Source organism: Aedes aegypti, chromosome 1 (assembly GCF_002204515.2).
Source record: "Aedes aegypti strain LVP_AGWG chromosome 1, AaegL5.0 Primary Assembly, whole genome shotgun sequence".
NCBI lineage: Eukaryota > Metazoa > Arthropoda > Insecta > Diptera > Culicidae > Aedes > Aedes aegypti.
The window spans coordinates 12,897,792-12,918,575 of NC_035107.1; the positions used below are offsets into that span (position 1 = coordinate 12,897,792).

The window sequence follows — 20,784 nt, forward strand, 5'->3', positions numbered from 1 at the left end:
CAAATAAAATTACGGCTGACCGATAATTGATGAAACCAAGGGAAACGCTCAACCTTAGGAAAAATGGAATAACAATAACGTCCTTTATCACTTGTATTCCAAGCGATTTGCCAATTATTTACAGAATTTTGTTTCAATTTAGTAAAATATTCTGATGGAAAAATAGCCCGATCATAAATTATTCCACGAGAAACACCTAATTTTGCTAAAGAGTCAGCTTGTTCATTACCATAAATATTAGAATGAGCAGGAACCCAAACAAATTTAATGACAAATCCTCTAGAAAACAAATCATTCAATATTTCTTTAATAGATAAAATAATTTTACTTGTTTTGAAATTGAAATTAACTGTGTTCAGAGCATGAAGACTACTAAAACTATCAGAACACACCATATATATATTTGGAGCACAATTTCTGATTAAACTACAAGCAAAATGAAGTGCTGTTAATTCAGCAATGTAAATAGAACAAGGAGCTTCTAATTTAAAAAAATGTGCAATATGAAAATTGAAAACTCCAAAACCTGCTATATTATTGATCAAAGATCCATCTGTGAAATAAATTTGTTCAGGTTCCACCCCAATAAATTTACGTTGAAATAATAATTTTGCAAAATATGAACGAGCACTAAAATGAATATGTTTCAACTCTTCATGCAAGGTAAAATCAACATAAGGACGAAAAGAATGAACATTCATGTTATATTCATAGAAACCAGGAGATGAATCTAACATGACATTTTCAGCCGAGCAATAAATAAATGAACTCAATAATCTACTGGTGGGATTAATTTCAAACAAAGGTTTTAATATATTAATAATTGGATGATTATTGGAGAAACATTGTAGTAAAAATTTACAATTTAGTTCATGAAAACGGTATTTGAGAGGAATGATACCTGCTAAAACTTCAATAGATTTAGTATGAGTAGAATTCATTAATTTCAAACAAATTCTTAAACAACGAAATTGGATTTTTTCTAGTTTAGAAAAATGAGTTTGAATGGCACTACCAAAAGTAAAACAGCCATATTCCATTACAGAACGAATAGTTGTTTTATAAAGGGTAATCAAATCACTGGGATGAGCTCCCCACCAAGTTCCAGTGATTGTTCGAAGAAAATTTATTCTCTTAGAACAAATTGTTTGAATGTATTGAATATGTTTGTTCCATTTTAGTTTAAAATCAAACCATATTCCAAGATATTTATATTCAAAAACCTGTTCTATCTGATGATAATTTAAATATAAAACAATATCAATTGGAGAATGTTTACGAGAAAATATAATAAATTTTGTTTTTTGTTCTGAAAAACTAAAACCATTATTATGCGCCCATGTACCAAGGTTGTCCAAACAACATTGCATAAAATGACGAATAACTTCTCTACTCTTACCACTGATTGAAATAACCTTATCATCAGCAAATTGAATGAAAATACACCCATTAGGAATAATAGAAATAATATCTCTAGTAAATAAATTATATAAAAATGGGCTTAAACAAGAACCCTGAGGAAGACCAAAATAACTATAACGGATCATTTTCGATTCTCCGTTGTGGAAAAAATGCATTATTTTGAATGAAAATAAATTACACAAAAAATTTGCAATTATTAAAGGAAGTTTACAATCAATCATTTTATTATAAAGTAAATCTATCAGTACAGAATCATATGCACCAGAAACATCAAGAAATGTAGAAACTACATCTTGTTTCTTGTTCAATGATAATTCAATATATGATGATAGAAGAGCTACACAATCACGTGTGCCTCGACCTTTTCTAAACCCAAATTGAGATGAAGAAAATATATTATTTTTTTCTGCCCATAATTCAAGACGGTTTAAAATCATCCTTTCCATTAATTTACGAAGGCATGATAATAAACTAATTGGTCTTCTACTTTCAACAAGTGAAGGATTTTTCCCAGGTTTTAAGATACTTACAACTTTTATGAAACGCCATTCCTCAGGAAAAATATTTTGAAACAAAAATGTATTATATAATGAGAGTAAATGTAACTTCCCATCAATAGGTAAATTTTTTAAAACTATAAATTTAATATTATCAATACCAGGAGTAGTATTTTTCGTAACTGATAATGCCAAATTCATTTCTTCAATAGAAAATTCAGTACAAAGATCAGGAAAAAAATTATATGTTGATTTTTTTTTAAGTTTAATATTTATAGGTGTAAAATCAGGACAAATTTTAGAAGCAAACTGGTCAATCCAATCTTCCGAATATTCCAAAACTGGTGAAGTAGAAAAATTATAATTTCTCATATTTCGAGCAACAGTCCATAATGTTGATAGTGATGTATCAGGATCAAGATTTTCAATAAAATTTCTCCAATAATTCCTTTTTTTAAATTTTATAACTCTAGTAAATTGAGCTTCAGCTTTACAATATAAAATATATTGATCTCTAGAACCTAATCGTCTAAATAATTTGAAAGCGTTTGATTTATTTTTCAAAGCAATTGTACAATCATTATCCCACCAAAATGCAGGATTTTTTTTTCTTAGATGATGAATGCATCTTTTTTTAGTTTGAGATTTTTTTAAACAATCAATTAATAATTTTGAAAAATATTTATAATTTTCGATGGTAGAAAGTGAATTGTCAAAACTGAGCAAAGCAAAGGAAACTAAATCAGAAAATTTAGCCCAATCCACGTTTATTGTTAAATCAGGAACAGAAGGTTCTTGATTATATTGTATATTATTAGGATTATGAATGTTAATCAATATAGGCACATGATCACTTCCGTTTGCGTCTTCAATAGTTTTCCAAGATGAAATCATAGATAAACTATTCGAACAAAGAGATAAATCAATACAAGAATGACGACCAGGAGGCACAACAATCCTGGTAAAAGAACCATCATTAAGAATATTCAAATTTAATTCATCAATAACGTCCATAATTAATGAACCCCTACCATCAATTTTATGGCTTCCCCATGCCAAATTATGAGCATTTAAATCTCCTAGTATATAAAAAGGAGAAGGAATATTATTAAAAACAGATTTCAACTCTAACAAAGAGAATTTTGCTTGGGGAGGAATATAAATGCAAATAATTGAAAATTCCAAACCTTTATGTTTAACAGAAAGTGCAACATATTCAATTTCTGAATCAATTGAAAAATTTAAATATTTGAATTCAATATTTTCACGAATTCCAATTAACACACCACCATTTGAAGTGTTGCGATCTTTACGTATAATATTGAAAGATGGAATTCGAAATGATTTAGCTTCTACTAACCAGGTCTCATTTAAACAAAATATATCCAAATCATAATTTATGACTAATGCTTTAAATCTGTCAATTTTTGGAATAATACTTCGACAGTTCCACTGTAAAATATTTAAATCATTAATTTTTGATGAAGCCATTACGAAGAAAACAAAGAACAAACGAGGGGTCCAATTGAATTCAACTTTTCAAAAATAGAGGCCAAAAATGGTAAAATTTTCTTAATTATTTTTTTCCAAAAATCGTTTATTCCCAAAAAATCAATCAATTCTTCCAAAATATTCAAAATAGAATTCTCTGCATCTGAACTATCAGTTTTTTGAAAAGTTGAATTTGAATTGTCCTTATTTTCGTTTGTGTTTACTTGTGTTGTATTTTTTTGAAAACCAGGAATAACACGAGAAGAAGTAGGAGAAGTAAGAGGGGGAAAATGAATATCAAATGATGTTGATGGTTGAGGATTTGAAAAACAATCATTATTTATAACTGGTTTAATAATTCGTTTCCTTTTATTAGGAGGTTTATAAAAGAAATTTTCATGATCATTATTTGATACAACATTATCAACATTATTTGCAAACATATTCGTTGAGGATAATTCCGGAGAAGTTTTAAATACCTCAGAATACGATAATTTGTTTCGATTTTTAATTTTCTGGTTAGATTGTTGTTGTTGCGAAATGTAAACAGAACAATCTTTTAAAGAATTGTGTTTTTTACGACAATAAATACAAAAATCTGAATTCTTATTACAATCAGTAGATGAATGACTACCACCACATTTAAAACATTTAATTTTGTTAGAACAAAAATGCGATGTGTGACCAAAAAGAAGACAACGATCGCAATGCATAATTTTCGGATAATAAAGTCTAACTTTGAAAATAACATTGTCAATGTCTACATAATCGGGAAGAACAGAACCCTCAAATGTAATTTTTATGCAATTAGAATGCATGTATGAAGATTGTTTATCGGTAAATGTTAATTTTGATAAACGCATGCAATCTAAAATTTTAACTGGCTGAATTGCCTTATTTTTAAATTTACCTGAACCGTAATTTACAATATCTTCACAGTTCAAATTTTCATCGTAAATGACTCCGTTTATTTCACACGAGTCACAAGGAGCGTAAACTCGATATGAATCAAAAAAAAGTTTAGATTCCAATAATGAATTTGCATCATCACGGGATCCAAATATAACTCTCAATTTGTCAAGTGAAACTTTTTTAATTTCCTTGACAGATTTGTATAATTTATAAATTTCCGAAGATATCAAAAGAACATTTATAGGCTTTTCCTTTTTACGAAAATAAACAACAAAAGGGCCTAAAAAAGTGGAGGGATAAGTTTTAATACGAAAACGCTTGGTGGAAGATGATTCACCAGTTTCATCAGATGTTCCATCCCCGTCAGTCTCCATATTGGAAAATTGACGGGGTGAGTGAAAATATATGAAAAAATATTGAAGTGCAATTGATAATATAAACAAATAATAATAAGAATAAGAATAAGAGTAATAAAATAAATAAAATTATACTTAACGAAACTTCAATCCACACCAAAGGCTTGAGGCCGTCAAAGACAACCAAGTATTTCCACCAGTACTCAAATCAATCTTGATGAGTTGAAGCTTGATATTTTAGTTCACGTCTTCTTCATCAAATCCTCGTTGATTCCAGAATGGTCGAATTTCCTCCTTCGAACTTCAATTCTCTTCAACAGTCGTTTTGTCTTGAAGTCGACAAAGCCAAATCAATTTCTTCACAATCACCAACTCGAACAGTTGAAGTTAGTGCAGTACACCTTCAAGTACCTCTTCTTCTTCTTCTTCGATGACCACTCGTTTGATAATCCACCTTCAAATCCTTTGAAACGAAATCCACCTGAAAAACGGAAAAAAATTGACGTCAAATTGCTGGTTCTATTACATAAACTAAATATACCACTGTACGATTTTCTCCGGTGGTCATTCCTGGGTTATGAGCCTGAGTAATCATTTACTTTTTATTTTGTTCAGTGGCGCGGGAAGTGGGTAGGACAGGTAGGACATGTACTACGCACGAAAACACCTGGGTAGGACAGTCAAAGTATTGTCCTACCCACGATTCAACAAAACAAAAAACTAGATCAGCAGAAAAACGACCAACGTCGTAATGTGATGAAAATCTTGACGATTTTCAGAGCAATTTCTATAGAACTCCCAAAGCGCACTGTCTTGAGGTTCTTGGTTGTGGCATCATTCATAGAAATATTTTGGACAGATTATGCCGATTTTTCGAAAGAGATTTTTTGCAGAATTGTTCAAGAAATTCGAGCAAAATATTTATTGGAGTTTCTGCGCCATGAATCATTTTTCAAGCATCTTCAGTTTCTCCTGCAAACTTTTGCGAATAGCCGGGTCTCTTTGGTGCAAAGAAAAAAAAACTACTCAAATTCACAGAATTTTTGCTGTTCAATGTGTTCATCCATTTGTTGTCTTGAAATAAATGAGAAAATTAGAACAATCACAATGGTAGTAAAGACAAGAAGTCTCTACTTTACGGAAGGTCTTTAGAGTATCTATTTCAACCAAAATGGTTTCTAAAGTCTCTCTTTTTCCTTATTCCTGAATCTTGATGCAGAATTGTTCAGGCTTGAATCTTTCAGAGACTATAACGGGTGCCAGAAGTTTCATGTGGATTTCTTCAAGAATTCACACATGTTTCCTTCCTGAAATCTAAAATTCCTTGAAGGGTTCTTCGAGCAAATGTATTACTCCTATAGTTTTACTTCCTTAAAAAAGTTTCTCAACAAATTCACATGCAATCTGCAAAACTTCATTTGCGTCTTCACACCAGTTTATACTGCAGCAATTTTTACAATAATTCCTTCGATTATTCCACAAATTTCTATAGACTTTCTGTCCAATGTTTTTCCAGAATTTTATTTAGAAAATCCTGCCGAATACTATCCCGAGATTCGATTGTTTTTTTATTATCTCAGCAAATAGGGTAGATGTACCAATAGTGGAGGTACTTAGCACGATTGAACTCCATTTAATCACATACTTTCAAGAAGCGCAATTAACGTACATGTTAATGTTGTAACGGGAAGTAACGAACATTGACTTGATGAGAAAAATGATTACATCGCAGTAATCCACGGCATGTCAGTGAAAAATAATACCTCCACACTGTTGGTACACTGTTCCTTTAGTTACGGTATATTTTTAATTTGTGTTCCTATAGTAGCGGTATCCGTTGTTTTCCTATGGGATCCTCCACTATAGGAACACCTTACCGCAACTATTGGAACAAGTAAGAAAAGTTTTAACAATTTGTGATATTTCAACAGTTTTAAAGCAACATGAACGCTCTTCTTAACTATTCCGTGTATCAGCCAGTAAATACGTCGATTGGCAGTGTCGGTTCTGTGGCTAATGTAATAAAATAATTGAAAACGGCACTACCACAACTATAGGAACACCCACAACTAAGGGAACACTTACCCTAACCTGGGAAATCTTCTAAATTTTCTTTAAGAGTCCAGGAATTATTTTAGCGAACCTTAAGAGTGACTTCAAAATTTATCCAAGTTTTGTCAGAGATTACTATACAAGTTTTTTTTAATACGTCACTGATTTATTTTTCAGAAAAATTTCTTTGGCATTTCCCTGGAAACATTCCTGGAAGAATTCCTGAAAAAAAAACATTCGTTTTAACCGGGAATCTTAGAGGATGTCCCAGGGGGTCATGCACAAATTACGTCACGCTTCGAGGGGGGGAGGGGGTCAAGCCAAGCGTGACAAGCCTTATACAAAAAAATCGGAGGACTCATACAAAAAACGTGACAAGGGGGGGGGGAGGTGGTCAAAAAAGTTGAAATTTAGCGTGACATAATTTGTGTACCATCCCCAGGGAAATCGATGGATGAATCACTGGCTCAAATATTGGAGGAGTTATGGCTTTCTCGAAGAATTTTTGGAGGAATTCAGATTACTTCAGAAATATATTTTAGAGAAATCCAGGTTATTAGAGAAATGTCTGCTTTGATGCTATGAGTAGTCAAACTCTTATCTCCTGGCTCCTATTAGATTCCATTTTGTTTTCTTGGTTCGTATTTGGTCTCTTTTTGATTCTTTTTATATCTCTTTTTGGCAAGAGGTCTTCTATTTCCTATTTTTAAGGCACTCAGTCGCTACCAGCCCGACGAAAAGTCTTCTTAGTATTGTGTAAAGGCTGTAATGAAATTTAGCAAAGTGATGTCAGTGACAAAAACCTAGTTTTGTGATAATCTACTTTGAAGTTTTTTTCAGCAATTTTTCATTCTATGGAACCAGTATTCCAAGAATTATGCTTTTTTTGAGATGAGCGGAAAAGTATCCTGAAAATATCGTTAGAACGCTTGGAAACAGAAGAATTTCCTCATGTCAACTCAACTCAAAACGACCGAAATGTCACTTACTGTAAGTGACTTACACTTGTTTGTATTTGAGCACCTATGATATAGTAGCTTTCAAATTCCAGCCAGGGTTATATTGGTTCTTAAATTCACTGCACACAAAAAATACTAACGTTTGTCCTACCCATGGTTCCGAACATGGACGCGCCTCTGATTTTGTTAGATAAGTTACATATTCAAAACTAGATAAATTGCAGAGATACATTTTGAACCAAACATGAGCTTAGCTCTTAAACCTGAAGCATCGCTGAAGAAATTTCTCGCCTATTCCTTGCAGAAATTTTCTACAGCGACTCCCATTTGATCTGAGAAATGTCAATTCAAATGGAACTCACTGTAGGGAATTTCTTGACCATTTCTTGAGCAGGAATTTTTACTTTTCTTGAGCGGAACAGCATACCTAGCAGAACACAGTTTTCGGCGTGTTCAGAACATGAGCAGTGAGCTAAAAACTTCCAATATCAATGGTACCGTAATCCGGGGTAACATTGATCATTTTTCTGAATGTTTCTTTAATATTTCGTTAAAAAATGCAAATTCTTCAAATTTGGTATTTTTAAAACAAGTACTGCCACCCATAGCTCGAGACTATATACTGTATTTTGTTTATTGAAAGATTTAAGCATGTTAAAAAAAATATTGTAGGCGATTTTTTTATTTAGCTGATATGGGGTAACACTGATCACCTATGTAAACAACGTTCGGTAGTATTGAAAATGTCGTTACTTACTTAAATCATAGCCCCTGAAGCCGAATATGGAGGCAAAATGCTTACAAGTCATTTACTTTTTGAGTTATTTTAAAATTAAAAATACCTCGAACCATGGAATACGCCTAAAGGTAGGCAATTTCCTAAGGGAATTTTACATTCTTAACAGTAATTCGGTAATGTTGCCTAATTGAGCATACTTTCAAAAGTTTTGACAACGGAATCGTTTTCAGCGATGCCATTTTTAGTACGAAGCACATTTTCCTGGCTTATATAGTTTGCAGAACTTATGTGAGGCATGAATCTTCGGTAGTGTCATCCTTAACAATTAAAATCATTGTTTCGAAAAGTTAACAAATTTACGCTTAAGGTAAACGAAATTTTCGTAAAAATTTTAACTTTTATTAGCTCATGAATATAAAAAAGAGAAGCGCCATTCATTGTTTGAAGATGTTTCATCAATAAATGATAATACGAACTTTTGATGAGATGAGTCATTCCGATCAATTTTACCCCGCTGATCAATGATACCCCGGATTACGGTATCTAGATTTAAATTTATATTCTTTGAAATCAAGCATGCTGGATTTGTGGGCTTCGTGGCCTTGTAGTTAGCGGCGTCAGTCGTTTAGGCGTATTGTGCCACGAAGCGTGGATTCGATTCCCGCTCTAGTCGGTGGTAACTTTTCGTCAAACGAAAAATTCATCACTGGGCTACTGGGTGTTATGTGTTGTCCGTTGCCTAATGTTCGTGATTGTTCAGTATGTGCAGCCTTTGGCTGAAGACGGTGTAAATTGTCTTACACCATTCAATTGATCACGTGTTTCCATATTTTTGTAATTTCTGCAAAGCATGTAGTGAACTACATCCAATTTGAACCTTGGTCATGCTCACTCACGCGTTCAAAGGCTAAGAACATGTATTTAAACATGTCATGAGCAAATGGCCTATTCACATGACGTTTCAAAACAGCTGATCGGGAAGCTCTTTGACAGTTCTTCTATGAAAATGACAGCCTCGTGTATGCACCGGTATTCCACCGATGTAAACAAATGCATAGACGGACCTGTCACATGAAAAGGCCTATAGCCTAATATCGTTAGTGACTGTAGTTTGTATTGACCTCAGTCATCACAGAATTTAAAATCATGATTCCACTTGGTCCATCGTGCCGACAATAATGATCCCAAAGGAGATTTGGTAGAAAAGCATGATTGCTAATCCTAAATATCCTTTTTTCGCAGATTACTTCCTCTGCAAGAAGCCGATGTGGTACCGCTGCAAGCACGACAAAAGCTGCATCAGTGCGACCTTCCTGTGCGACAAGCACGACGACTGTCCACTGGGCGACGACGAGGAAAACTGCGAAAACTTCGAAGTGCCGCACGTCCCGGTCCCGTGCAGCAAGTTCGAGTTCACCTGCACGGACAAGATGTGCATCCCGCTGGATTTGGTGTGCGATGGGGTGTCCCATTGCCTGGACGGATCGGACGAAACCATCGGCTGCAAGGACATCGAGAACAAGTGCAAGGGATTCGTGTGCAAGAACAAACGCTGCATCAACAGCCACGACTGGGTGTGCGACGGGATCGACGACTGCGGCGATGGATCGGATGAGGAAAACTGCTTCATTGGATGCGACCTGGAGCATGGGAAGTTCGAGTGTGCGGACAATAGCACATGCGTCGATCTGAAGCTGGTTTGCGACGGGAAGGACGATTGCGGAGATCACAGCGATGAGGGAGGATCGTGTAATTCGAAGGAGTGCGATGCGATGAGGTGTCCAGAGGGTTGTAAGGCTACGCCGCACGGAGCGGTATGTCTGTGTAAGCCGGGTTTTAGGTTCAACAAGAAGAGCAAGGTTTGCGAGGACATCAACGAGTGCGAACGGTACGGGTTGTGCTCGCAGGGCTGCGAGAATATTCCGGGATCGTTCAAGTGCACGTGCGTCGACAAGTTCAAACTGAAGGATGATTCGAGGACATGCGAGCTGGATGGTAAGTACGATGGCGTAACTGATGGATTTCTCGTAATTTGTTTGTTCCGTAGATTCAACCGAACCGCTTCTGCTGTACACAACTCAGAAGTCCATCGGTGGACTTCATCTGAACACCAAGCATCAGTACTACGTAGCGAAGGATCTATCGCAAGTCATCGGAGTAAGCTACGACGGCGCCCACGTCTACTGGACGGACATTTCGTTCAAAACCGAATCGATCGAACGATCACTGGAGGATGGCACTAAGCGGGAACTGTTGCTGACTTCCGGTTTGGCCTCGCCTGAAGATCTCGAAATAGATTGGCTCACGGGAAACATCTACTTCAGTGACAGCGGTCACATGATGATTGCCGTCTGCTCCAACAACGGGGTTCACTGTACCATTCTGATTCAGGACACGCTGCATAAACCTAGGGGTATTGCGCTGATGCCTCAGAACGGAACCCTGTTCTATTCGGACTGGGGAGATAACGCCATGATCGGAGCCGCCGGAATGGACGGCAAAAACAAGAGAATCCTGATCGAGCAAGACATTCATTGGCCGAACGGGCTCTGTCTGGATTGGCCCAACGGGCGCCTGTACTGGGTGGACGCCAAACTGAAGAAGATCGAAAGCATCCGGGTGGATGGAACTAACCGGGTGACGGTGCTGGCCGATGTCTTGAAACATCCTTTTTCGATTGCCGTATTCAACGATCGCCTCTACTGGTCCGACTGGGACACGAAGAGCATTCAGTCGTGCGATAAGTTCAACGGAAAGGATCGCAAAATAGTGGTGCATGATCGACAGATTTTCGGTGAGTTCTGGCCGAGGGTTTGATCAAGAACTTGTTGTAATAGAACCGTTTCTTTTCAGATGTTCATATCTATCACTCCGGTCTACAGCCGAAAGGAGATCACCCGTGCTTGGGAACCTTCTGCTCCCATCTCTGTCTCCTCGCACCGAACGATAGCTACAGCTGCGCTTGTCCCTACGGAATGAGCTTGAAGGCGGACAAGCATTCCTGTCGCGAGACGGTCAAACGCCAGTATCTTCTGGTGGGAATCGCCAACTACCTGGTCACGCTGGAAACGCAAACCTTCGGACGACATGAGTCATCCCAAGCCGACGCCTACCAAATATTCTTCCACCGGATGGCCTTCAACTCGATCACAGGGGAAATCTTCGTCGCCGACAACCGTCAGAAGGCGATCTTCACCGTCGATCCCAAAACCAAATCGTCCCAGAAGCTGATCACCACCGGTATTGGAAACATCTCCGCGCTTGCTTTCGGTAAATATCCGTAATATTAACTGTAATCATTGTCTCACTAATTGATCCTCGTTCCGACAGACTTCCTCGGCAACAACCTCTACTGGACGGACAGCGAGCGATCGACGGTTGAGGTTTTCTCGCTCCAGACTCGCCACCGGGCCATCATTCAGCACTACCTCGGCCAAGATATTCCCGTCGGTCTGGCGATCGTGTCCGAGATGGGCAAAATGTTCATCGCCCTGAGATCTCCCCTACCCGTACCGCACACCCACATCGATCGTTTGGACATGACCGGCCGTGGACCTCACCTGCATGTTATCGAGGAACGACTCAGCGGCAACGGATCGTTCAACTTCGTCATCGATCGCGATCTGCGTTCGGTCTACTGGAACGACATGGGTTCGAGCAAGATCGAGTTTACCAGCTACGAAGGCGATACCCGCCACCTGTTCCGGGAATTCCTTCGACTCCCGGTTTCCATAGCCATCGTAGGCGACAGCATTTTCTGGACTTGCTACCGATCGAAGCGTCTCTATTGGTCGGACAAGCACAACCTCGGCGTGACCAAGAAGATCACCATCGACAAACCACCGTACGGAGCGTTCCCCGACGAAATTGTTCTGCTGGGCAGTCAACCCCTGCAGCGTTACGATCACCCCTGCATGAAGCAAAACGGCGGCTGCTCGCATATTTGCGTCCCCGCTGGAATGTACAGCTCTGCGTGCATCTGTCCGACGGGAATGATCTTCAGCTCGCCGAAGAACACGACCTGCATCGATGCGATCGACTGCGAGTTCAAGTGTACCAGCGGTGAGTGTCTGACGATCAGCAAGCGATGCAACGGGAACAAGGACTGCGCTGACGGATCGGACGAGAAGGGATGCGATGAGGCTGGACAGCCCAAGCAGTTGCACTGCCAATACGATGAGTTCATGTGCGCAGACAAGAGCAAGTGTATCGATCAGACGCGAAGATGCGATGAGCACGTGGATTGCGGCGATGGTTCGGATGAGATGAAGTGCGAAGGGTATGATCGCGGAACTGGATGTCATGAACATCAGCATGCTTGCCCGGACGGGATGTGCATCGATGTGAATACGCTGTGCGATGGATTCCCGGACTGTCTGGATGGATCGGATGAGGTGGGATGCACGGATCTGACCAACGAAAAGAGCAATGCCACAACCTGCGGACCGCTGATGTTCCGGTGCAATATGGGCCAGTGCATTCCGAAGTGGTGGGAATGCGACGGGAATCCGGATTGCACAGACGGGTCGGACGAGCATGACAAGTGCCTGACGAAGACCGATTGTGGGGCAGGTTTCACCAAGTGCGCACTAGGACATTGTATCGAGGATCGATTGCTTTGCGATGGGAACAACGACTGCGGAGACAACTCAGATGAACTGAACTGTAAGGTCGAGCTGGAACCGTGCGTGGGCCTGGAGGATGATAACCCGACCAAGTATTTGTGTCCTCGATCGGGGAAGTGTTTGGATATTGCGGTGCGCTGCAATGGGACGGCTGAGTGTCCGGATGGCGAAGATGAGGCAGGGTGCAGCAATTGTGGGCTACAGGAGTTCCAGTGCAAGAGCGGGAAATGTATACGGAAGGAGTGGAGGTGTGATAAGGAGGTAGATTGCGATGATGGAAGCGATGAAGTGGATTGTGTCAATGGAACAGCTGCCGAACATATGGAAGTCCATGTGGCCTGCGGAGAGGGCACTTTTGAATGTAAACCGGGTGTGTGTATCGAAATGAGTCAGGTTTGCAACGGCAAGAAAGACTGCGATGACGGGAAGGATGAAGGTAAAGGGTGCGACGATGCATGTGCCAAGAGCCCATGCGAGCACAAGTGCATCAAAACTCCGACCGGGGCGATCTGCGAGTGCCGTGAAGGGTTTACTTTGGCCCCGAACAAGAAGTCTTGCTTGGACGTGGACGAATGCGCCGAAGGAAGGCCTTGCGCTCAGCAGTGTAGGAATACGTTCGGCTCCTATCGCTGCTCTTGCAATCCAGGGTTCATGCTCCGATCTGATAAGGTATCCTGCAAGGCTGTCGGTCCAAGTCGTTACGTTCTGTACACTTCATACAACCAGATACGTAAACTGGAAGTGAATCCTCCATCGATTCGTATACTGATGCAGGCCAACGAGTCCCGGATCACTTCAATGGACGTGGACATACGCAGGCAGATGCTCTACTTTACCGACGAGTACAATCCGGTGATCTACGAACACGACATTGAACGCAACACCACCCACGTGCTGTACAATGTTGGTCACCCGGAGCAGCTGGCCGTGGATTGGATTACCGGAAACGTATACTTCTACGACCGATCCGAACCGTCGATCAAACTATGCTCCGTTCAGCGTCAACTTTGCTCTCGAATCATAACCTTTGCTTCGCAAGTCTTCGTCAAAGCCGTCGTCGTCGATCCCGTGAATCGGATCTTGTTCTACTCCCTCATGCACTTCTGGATCTTTCAAGTCCCGCACTCGATCATCTACCGGGCGGATATGGACGGCCAGAATCAGCTGGTCATTACCAAGGACGTCTCGCATGTAACTTCCCTCCAGGTCGATACGGAGAACAAGCTGCTCTACATTGCCGACATAAGCTCTCGGACCATCAATGCACTCGATTACGAAGGCAAAAAACTCCGTACGGTCATAGAGAATCAGAACCTGGCCGTTAGCAAACCGATCGGAATCATGATCTATGAAAACCAAGCTCTGGTCCTCAATATGGCCTCGTCTACGGTAGGCCAGTGCAAACTCTACGGAGACTTCGAATGTCGACTGCTGGAGTTGAACGTCCACAACTCGAACCAACTGCTGATCGTCCAGGAGTCTCGTCAACCGGAAGCTGAAAACGTCTGCGATACGACCAAAATCAACTGTAGTCACGTGTGTGTTCCCGGTGCCGACGGACATGGAGTCTGCATCTGCCACAATGGCGAACGAATCCACGGAACGGACATCTGTCCGCAAACCTCGAACGTGATGACTCCCCTGGTCAAAACTCATCTTGGTGAAGCGGCCCCGAACGTGCACGATTCGTCCGACGAATCGTCAACAGGTTCAACGATCGCCAACGTCTTCCTGGTACTTCTGATTCTGGCGCTGGTCGGAGTGGCGGGCGGATATATCTACCGGCGTCGCTACCAGCACAAGTTCGACATCGGAATGCACTTCCACAATCCCGAACTCAGCACGGCCGATGCGGCCGAAGTCAAGATGTTCCAGAAAGTGCCCCGGCTCAATCAAACTACTACGCACAACGAGTTGACGCTGGAGACGCCTCCGCACAGGCCTCCGTGTCAAGGCGATCCCAACTCAAGCGAGTCGACCGGGCAGAACAATGTCACCAGCACCGCCCTAGAGCTGGAGAACATGTCCGACGTGGACTCGATGGAGGACGCGTACGACTGCCGAGATGATCCCTTGCAGCGGTTGATCCTCTGAATGCGGGCGCGCGCGCTGGTTTGGTTACTTGGTAATAAGTAACTTCAAAACCTCCATTCTTTTGTAGTTGTTAAAAGTTAGTGTAATATTAGTAATTTGTAACAAATTTAGTTGTCCATTTGTTAAAGAATAAACCACGGCTTTGCGGTGTAATTAGACTTGCCCCTGAGATGTATTCCGCATGCATGACACGCAACGAGCATTATCCCCGTACAGCAAATCGTATACATATTCCTCAGTACAGTCACGCAAACTCGTGCTCGAGGGGCGCAACCGAAGACGTGACATTCGCCGTCCTTCTCCCTAAGTCCCATATGCCACCAAACGGAACGGGATTACTTGGGAACACGCAACCGCTCCGCGCTCCGGAAGCGAGTCAAGTGCGTGAAAATAAACACTCGCCTAAAGGTATGCAGCACGCTCGACCGAAATCAAGGTTAAACGCTTCCCCGAAGGGCGGCGCGGCGGCGGTATCGATGCGTGTCAATAACACATCATAACAATCTCCCGGAATGGCCAATTTTTCGCAGGTGGTCGATTGACCTTCCCCGGTAAACACACTCTTGACGTTCCGCCGAAGGTTCCGAATATCAATCAACAGCTTGTAAAACAACAACCGGGGCAACAGCTCCTCCGCCTCCTCCGTTCTCAATTTGCAAACGCGTACGCCCGGCAGGTAGGCAATATCACGTCACGTACGTCCATCCAATCTCCATCGCTGCCCGGCAGGGATGCCAGATTGGAAGACATTTAAATAGTGGGAAGATATTTAGAAGACATTTCAGGATGCGTGGTGTAGATATTTGTAAGACAATTTTAAATGGTTGTTTTTTTTTTCAATTCCTGCCTTTAAAAAATACCTAATGTGTTTTCAATTACAGGAATTCTTCTAGATATTCCTCTAGAGATTCCTACGAATATTTCTCTTGAAATTTACATCATTGGTTCCTCTAGAATCTGTATTAGGATTTCGGTCAATAATATGATATGAATTTTACCTGGGATTCACACATGAATTGCCTCTGAAATTCACCCAGAAATTATTTGAAGATTCTCCAAAGTTCAAAGTCTTCTCAAGGAAATTTAGTGGAATACTTCTAGGCTTTAGTATATTTTCAGGAGATTTCTCTAGGATTTTTTCCAAGGCATCCGTCTGACACTTTTCCAGAATTCATTAAAAATACTTCAAGATTTCTTCACAAATTCGCCTGAGAGTTTATTTGTCGGAATGGTCCTCAAATATTTTTATAATTTTTTTTTAAACTCGTTTGAGAATACTCTAAGAATTACTTCCAGATTTCTTTATAAAGCTAAGTATGCTGTTTCTCTCAAGAAAATTAAAGAAATTCCTTGACTGAATGGGTCAAGAAATTTCCTACAGAGAGCCCCCTTTGAAATTACATCTCTTCTCAACTGCGTACTGCGATCAGATAAATGTGGTTTTCTGGAACATTTCTGGGAAGAAATTTTCCACGCATTGAGATAGGCGATTCCTTTTCTTGTCAGTAGCAAACCAGCCTTAAATAAGCTTTCTTCAGTGATCTTTTTAAAAAAAGTCTTAACAGAATCCGTGGAATACTTTTTCATATTTTTAGAGGAATCTGTTTAAAGAATTACACTCAAAACTCCTCTAGAGATTGATTCAGGGATACTGTCAATGTTTATTTCAGGAATGGATCAAACATTATTTTGAGAATATTTTCTAAATTTCAACGATTTCTAATCCAGCTTTTAACGCTACACGCAAAAAAAAGTTGCGGTTGAAAATACCATTTCAGAGGGTTAAATTAAAAGCAAAGCATCCACATTTTTCAGCTGACAATATATGGATATTACTACAACTATGTATGTAGTAAATTTCTCTATATTACAATTCAGTAATTTTAACCATGTTATCAGTATTTTTTCGCCAAACTTTTTACCACAAATGCAATCAAATTGACAACAACTGCATTGAGCTACTATTTTGGTACCATAGTAAATTTAACCATATTTTACTAGTTTTTTACTGTGAAGTAGTGTAGCATGCGAATAATGCAGATATACCGATTTTTGTTGAAAAATAAGTTGAAAAACGTGCGAAAATCGAGTTGCAATGCGACAAAATGTATGTGGGTGTGAAAATTCGATTTTCGCACGTTGTTTAACCCATTTTTCAACTAGAAGTATTAGAATTTTGCACAATAGGGACAACTTGTATATTTCCATATTGTTACACTTATTTACACGTTTTTATACAAAAACTTCTTAAGTCTAATAAACCTCCTACTATTGATATTGTACATATTTATTGGTGGCCCATCAAATGAATCTGCATTGATAATATTATAATTAAATTGCTCTTCATGCACTTCAATAGATGCATAGTGGTAAGAATAAACACCAACACGCCATTCTTGACAAGTTATGAATAATACGTTGTCCATAACGAGGAAGTCTTTTATTTGGAATACATTAATTTTTTGCATGTTTTGTTCTGATATTGTTACAAAATTTCCAATTCGATATTCTGTGCCTTTATATGTTACTGTTTTGCAAGCATAGTATTCAGTACATTCTGAGAACTCTTCTGAGGATAAACGATTGTAATAAGGCAACTCTGATATTTTTATACGTACGGCGCTTTTAAGCGAAACACTGTTCTCTTGCATAGCCAAGTTGTCCATATTTTGTATAAAATACATATGAGCCTTAATGCACAACGTCAAACAAATATTTTTTCTTGATGTGATGTTGCGACTATATTGTTTAAATATTTGGTGCATAGCTTCAAATCTGAAACTCCAAGTGTATCTTGGAGGTCCGATTTTCCTTATAGTATCAACGTAACGCAAAAGTATGTGAAATTTGGGTTTCAATTTTGCACCGAATAATTTCCTATATAGCGTGTGATGATATACGATTTGTTCTTGTAATACGCCTAGCATTTCAGAATCAAACGACGGAAGAACAACTATATCTGCTAATTCTACTAATGACATCATGAAATTCCAAACCCTGTCATTTTGCGCAATTAAATCTCCGAAAATTAATGGAAAATAACGAATTAGAAGCATCATTTCATGAGCAGTCATTTTGAATGACGATGATTTGATTTGTTGCAGTGTGATTGTTTTAAATGTCTTCTGTTTTTCAGTGCTACCATAGTTGAACATTTTTATGCGATAATTTATAATATTCAAAGAAATTTTGAGCGTTTTAATCATATATTTGAAAATAAAGGTTAGATCGTTAGCACATATTCCATGTGAAAAAAAATCGTGCATCACATCTACTGCAACAAATTCCCCAGCATGATAATATTTCAATTTGTTGAAGCCACATTCCTCTTTGATCCCTGATTCCTTAATGTTTTTCGATAAATCTTTGTCGTATGATTCTCTGGTTCGATTCATGTTCGGGTCTAAAATAATAGATTTCTGACACTCTTTCCTATTCAGCTTACAAAATCTACAGTACAGAAGAGAGTTGAACGACGTAACATATCCCATAAGTAAATTCATGCCTAAATTATCGCCTAATATTCCCACCAGCACGAAGTAAATTTGTGTTTTTTGATTCTCGATAATCACCTCAATTCCCTCTTGTTCAAGTTCAATCAAGATGTCAACTAGATCATTTAAAGCTCTTGATGGACCACGCTCCGCAATGTCAGACGCTTTAATGAAGCCAGCGACAAATATGCAACTTAGGCGAGATAAGTAATAAGTAGGGATTGTCGGTAAACTATAATAGAGTCCACATACTTTGTGCGTTCCTGAATGAGCTCCTATAGCGTCATTCAGTTCCGCTTCGTCAGAATACAAAAAATAAGGCAAAACTAATTTATTACCATACATAGGTTTCACTGTTTTCTATAAACTGCCGTTTACAACATTCGAGATTTCGTTTGTCTGTTCTAGCATTTTCATATTTTGCATTGTTTGTTGAAAAACAGGTACCTTTCAAAAAACTTTTTCAATTGAAATTTAATTGAAGTAAGACAACCTTTTGAAACAATGTTTGCGTCTTCATCTTCATACTCAATTACTTGCGGAGCTTCTCTCATGCTTAAATGTTCAAGTTGGCTGTTTAATCTTTGCTGCGTACTAATAAAATTAAATGGGTCACGTAAATCATTTATAAGATCCAAACTCATTAAATCATGTGGCATATCTGTTATTTTACTGAGCGCATCTAATATCGGTGCAATAATATCATCGGTGATATTTTTCTGTAGTTCAATTACATCTTTCCTGCTTAAATTTTTTTTGCTGTGTAAACTTATTGTAAAACTTAAAAAACCTTCTCTTAACTTATTTCTTATATCTAGTATTGCTTCTTCTTTCTTTGCATGGCATTTTTCTCGCTGTTCGTGAACTCAATGCAACTTTGACCTTTGATAGTTGAATCATGTTTTTCTCCAATTTCCTCCGAATCATTTGAGCCAGTAATAGGCATTTGATCCTTGTCCTTAATTTTCAACTGATGCAGAGCTGCTGATTTGAAATAACGTTCAATGTCGTACTTGTATGTGGCGCTTGAAACGATGCACGTCTTTGAAGAGCGATGCTGGCTTACATGCTGTGCATTTATAAATCGAAATTGCTGGAGCCCCATGCTCAATACGAAGGTGTTTTAATAGGCGATCGATGGCCGGATAAAATATTGGGCACAAAAAGCAATCCATCACTGAAGATCAACTCTGTGAGCTTCCAGGTAGCTAACCAATTGAAGAAGTTGACTATTCTTCGATTTTCTTTTATAAGGTACAGTGGGGGAAGTGTATCAGTGGGGTAAGTGGATCATTCGTCAATATTAAGCATACATACTTGAATATGTTGAATGTTTTCGCACCATTGCTTCGTTTTACGTTATATTCTTACGCCCACACTGATACTATTGTAAAACTGGTACTACACGTACACCAACACAAGCAAACTTGTTTGCTGCAAAAATTAATTAATTTGAAAATTGTTTTCCATAAATCAAAAATCCACTGTATCTCTGTCTAAAGTCGAATACTATTAGTTTTTTCGACACGTGGTGAGCATTTCAGCTCTGATTGAATGAATCACAATGAAAAATATGTGATTTTTATAAATAAATACAGATATCTTGTACATGTTACACTTACCCCTACTTTTTAATGGGGTGGGGTAAGTGGATTAAGTATAATTATTATTTATTGGCAGACTGCTTACGATAATTTTAATAAATTTCAGTATCCGCAAATGCTGTTTTCCCTAAACTTCATTCATTCCTAGCTTAAATTTGTCAAATTGAACAAAGAAAATTTGAATTAATCCATCTAAAAGTTTATTTTAACCTTTCTGGTATAAAAGAGTAATAATTTTAAAATTTATACGAAACTTTTCGTGGTTTATCTAAGCTAGGTTGTAGAAGAGCAAAATATACAAATTTTCCACTCGAAAGCATATAATCGTACCTTATTTGAGCATATAAATTGTTCTAGACAGATGATACAAATATATTCATAAATAGAATAAAAGGATTTCAGTGTGTTATTCGAAAGTAAATGTACCTAATATTTTTAAACTACGAGTGTTTTTATAAAACATCATTAGGAATCATCTTACAATACTTCTATATAACTTATGTGTATAAATGTATGAATTTTCTTCAAATTATTCTAGA

The 20,784-nt window shown here is 38.7% G+C and overlaps 1 protein-coding gene across 1 annotated transcript in view; it reads left to right on the top strand.

Annotated features, from left to right (window-relative positions):
- Nucleotides 1-15,305, top strand: part of LOC5569465 (putative vitellogenin receptor) — a 39,652-nt gene extending 24,347 nt beyond the window's left edge. The window contains exons 3-6 of the mRNA XM_001658500.2: nucleotides 9,671-10,423; nucleotides 10,476-11,222; nucleotides 11,282-11,698; nucleotides 11,759-15,305. Coding sequence (XP_001658550.2) covers nucleotides 9,671-10,423; nucleotides 10,476-11,222; nucleotides 11,282-11,698; nucleotides 11,759-15,147 — 5,306 coding nt within the window. The 3' untranslated portion in view covers nucleotides 15,148-15,305. The remainder of the gene's footprint in view (nucleotides 1-9,670; nucleotides 10,424-10,475; nucleotides 11,223-11,281; nucleotides 11,699-11,758) is intronic.
- Nucleotides 15,306-20,784: the final 5,479 nt, after the last annotated feature.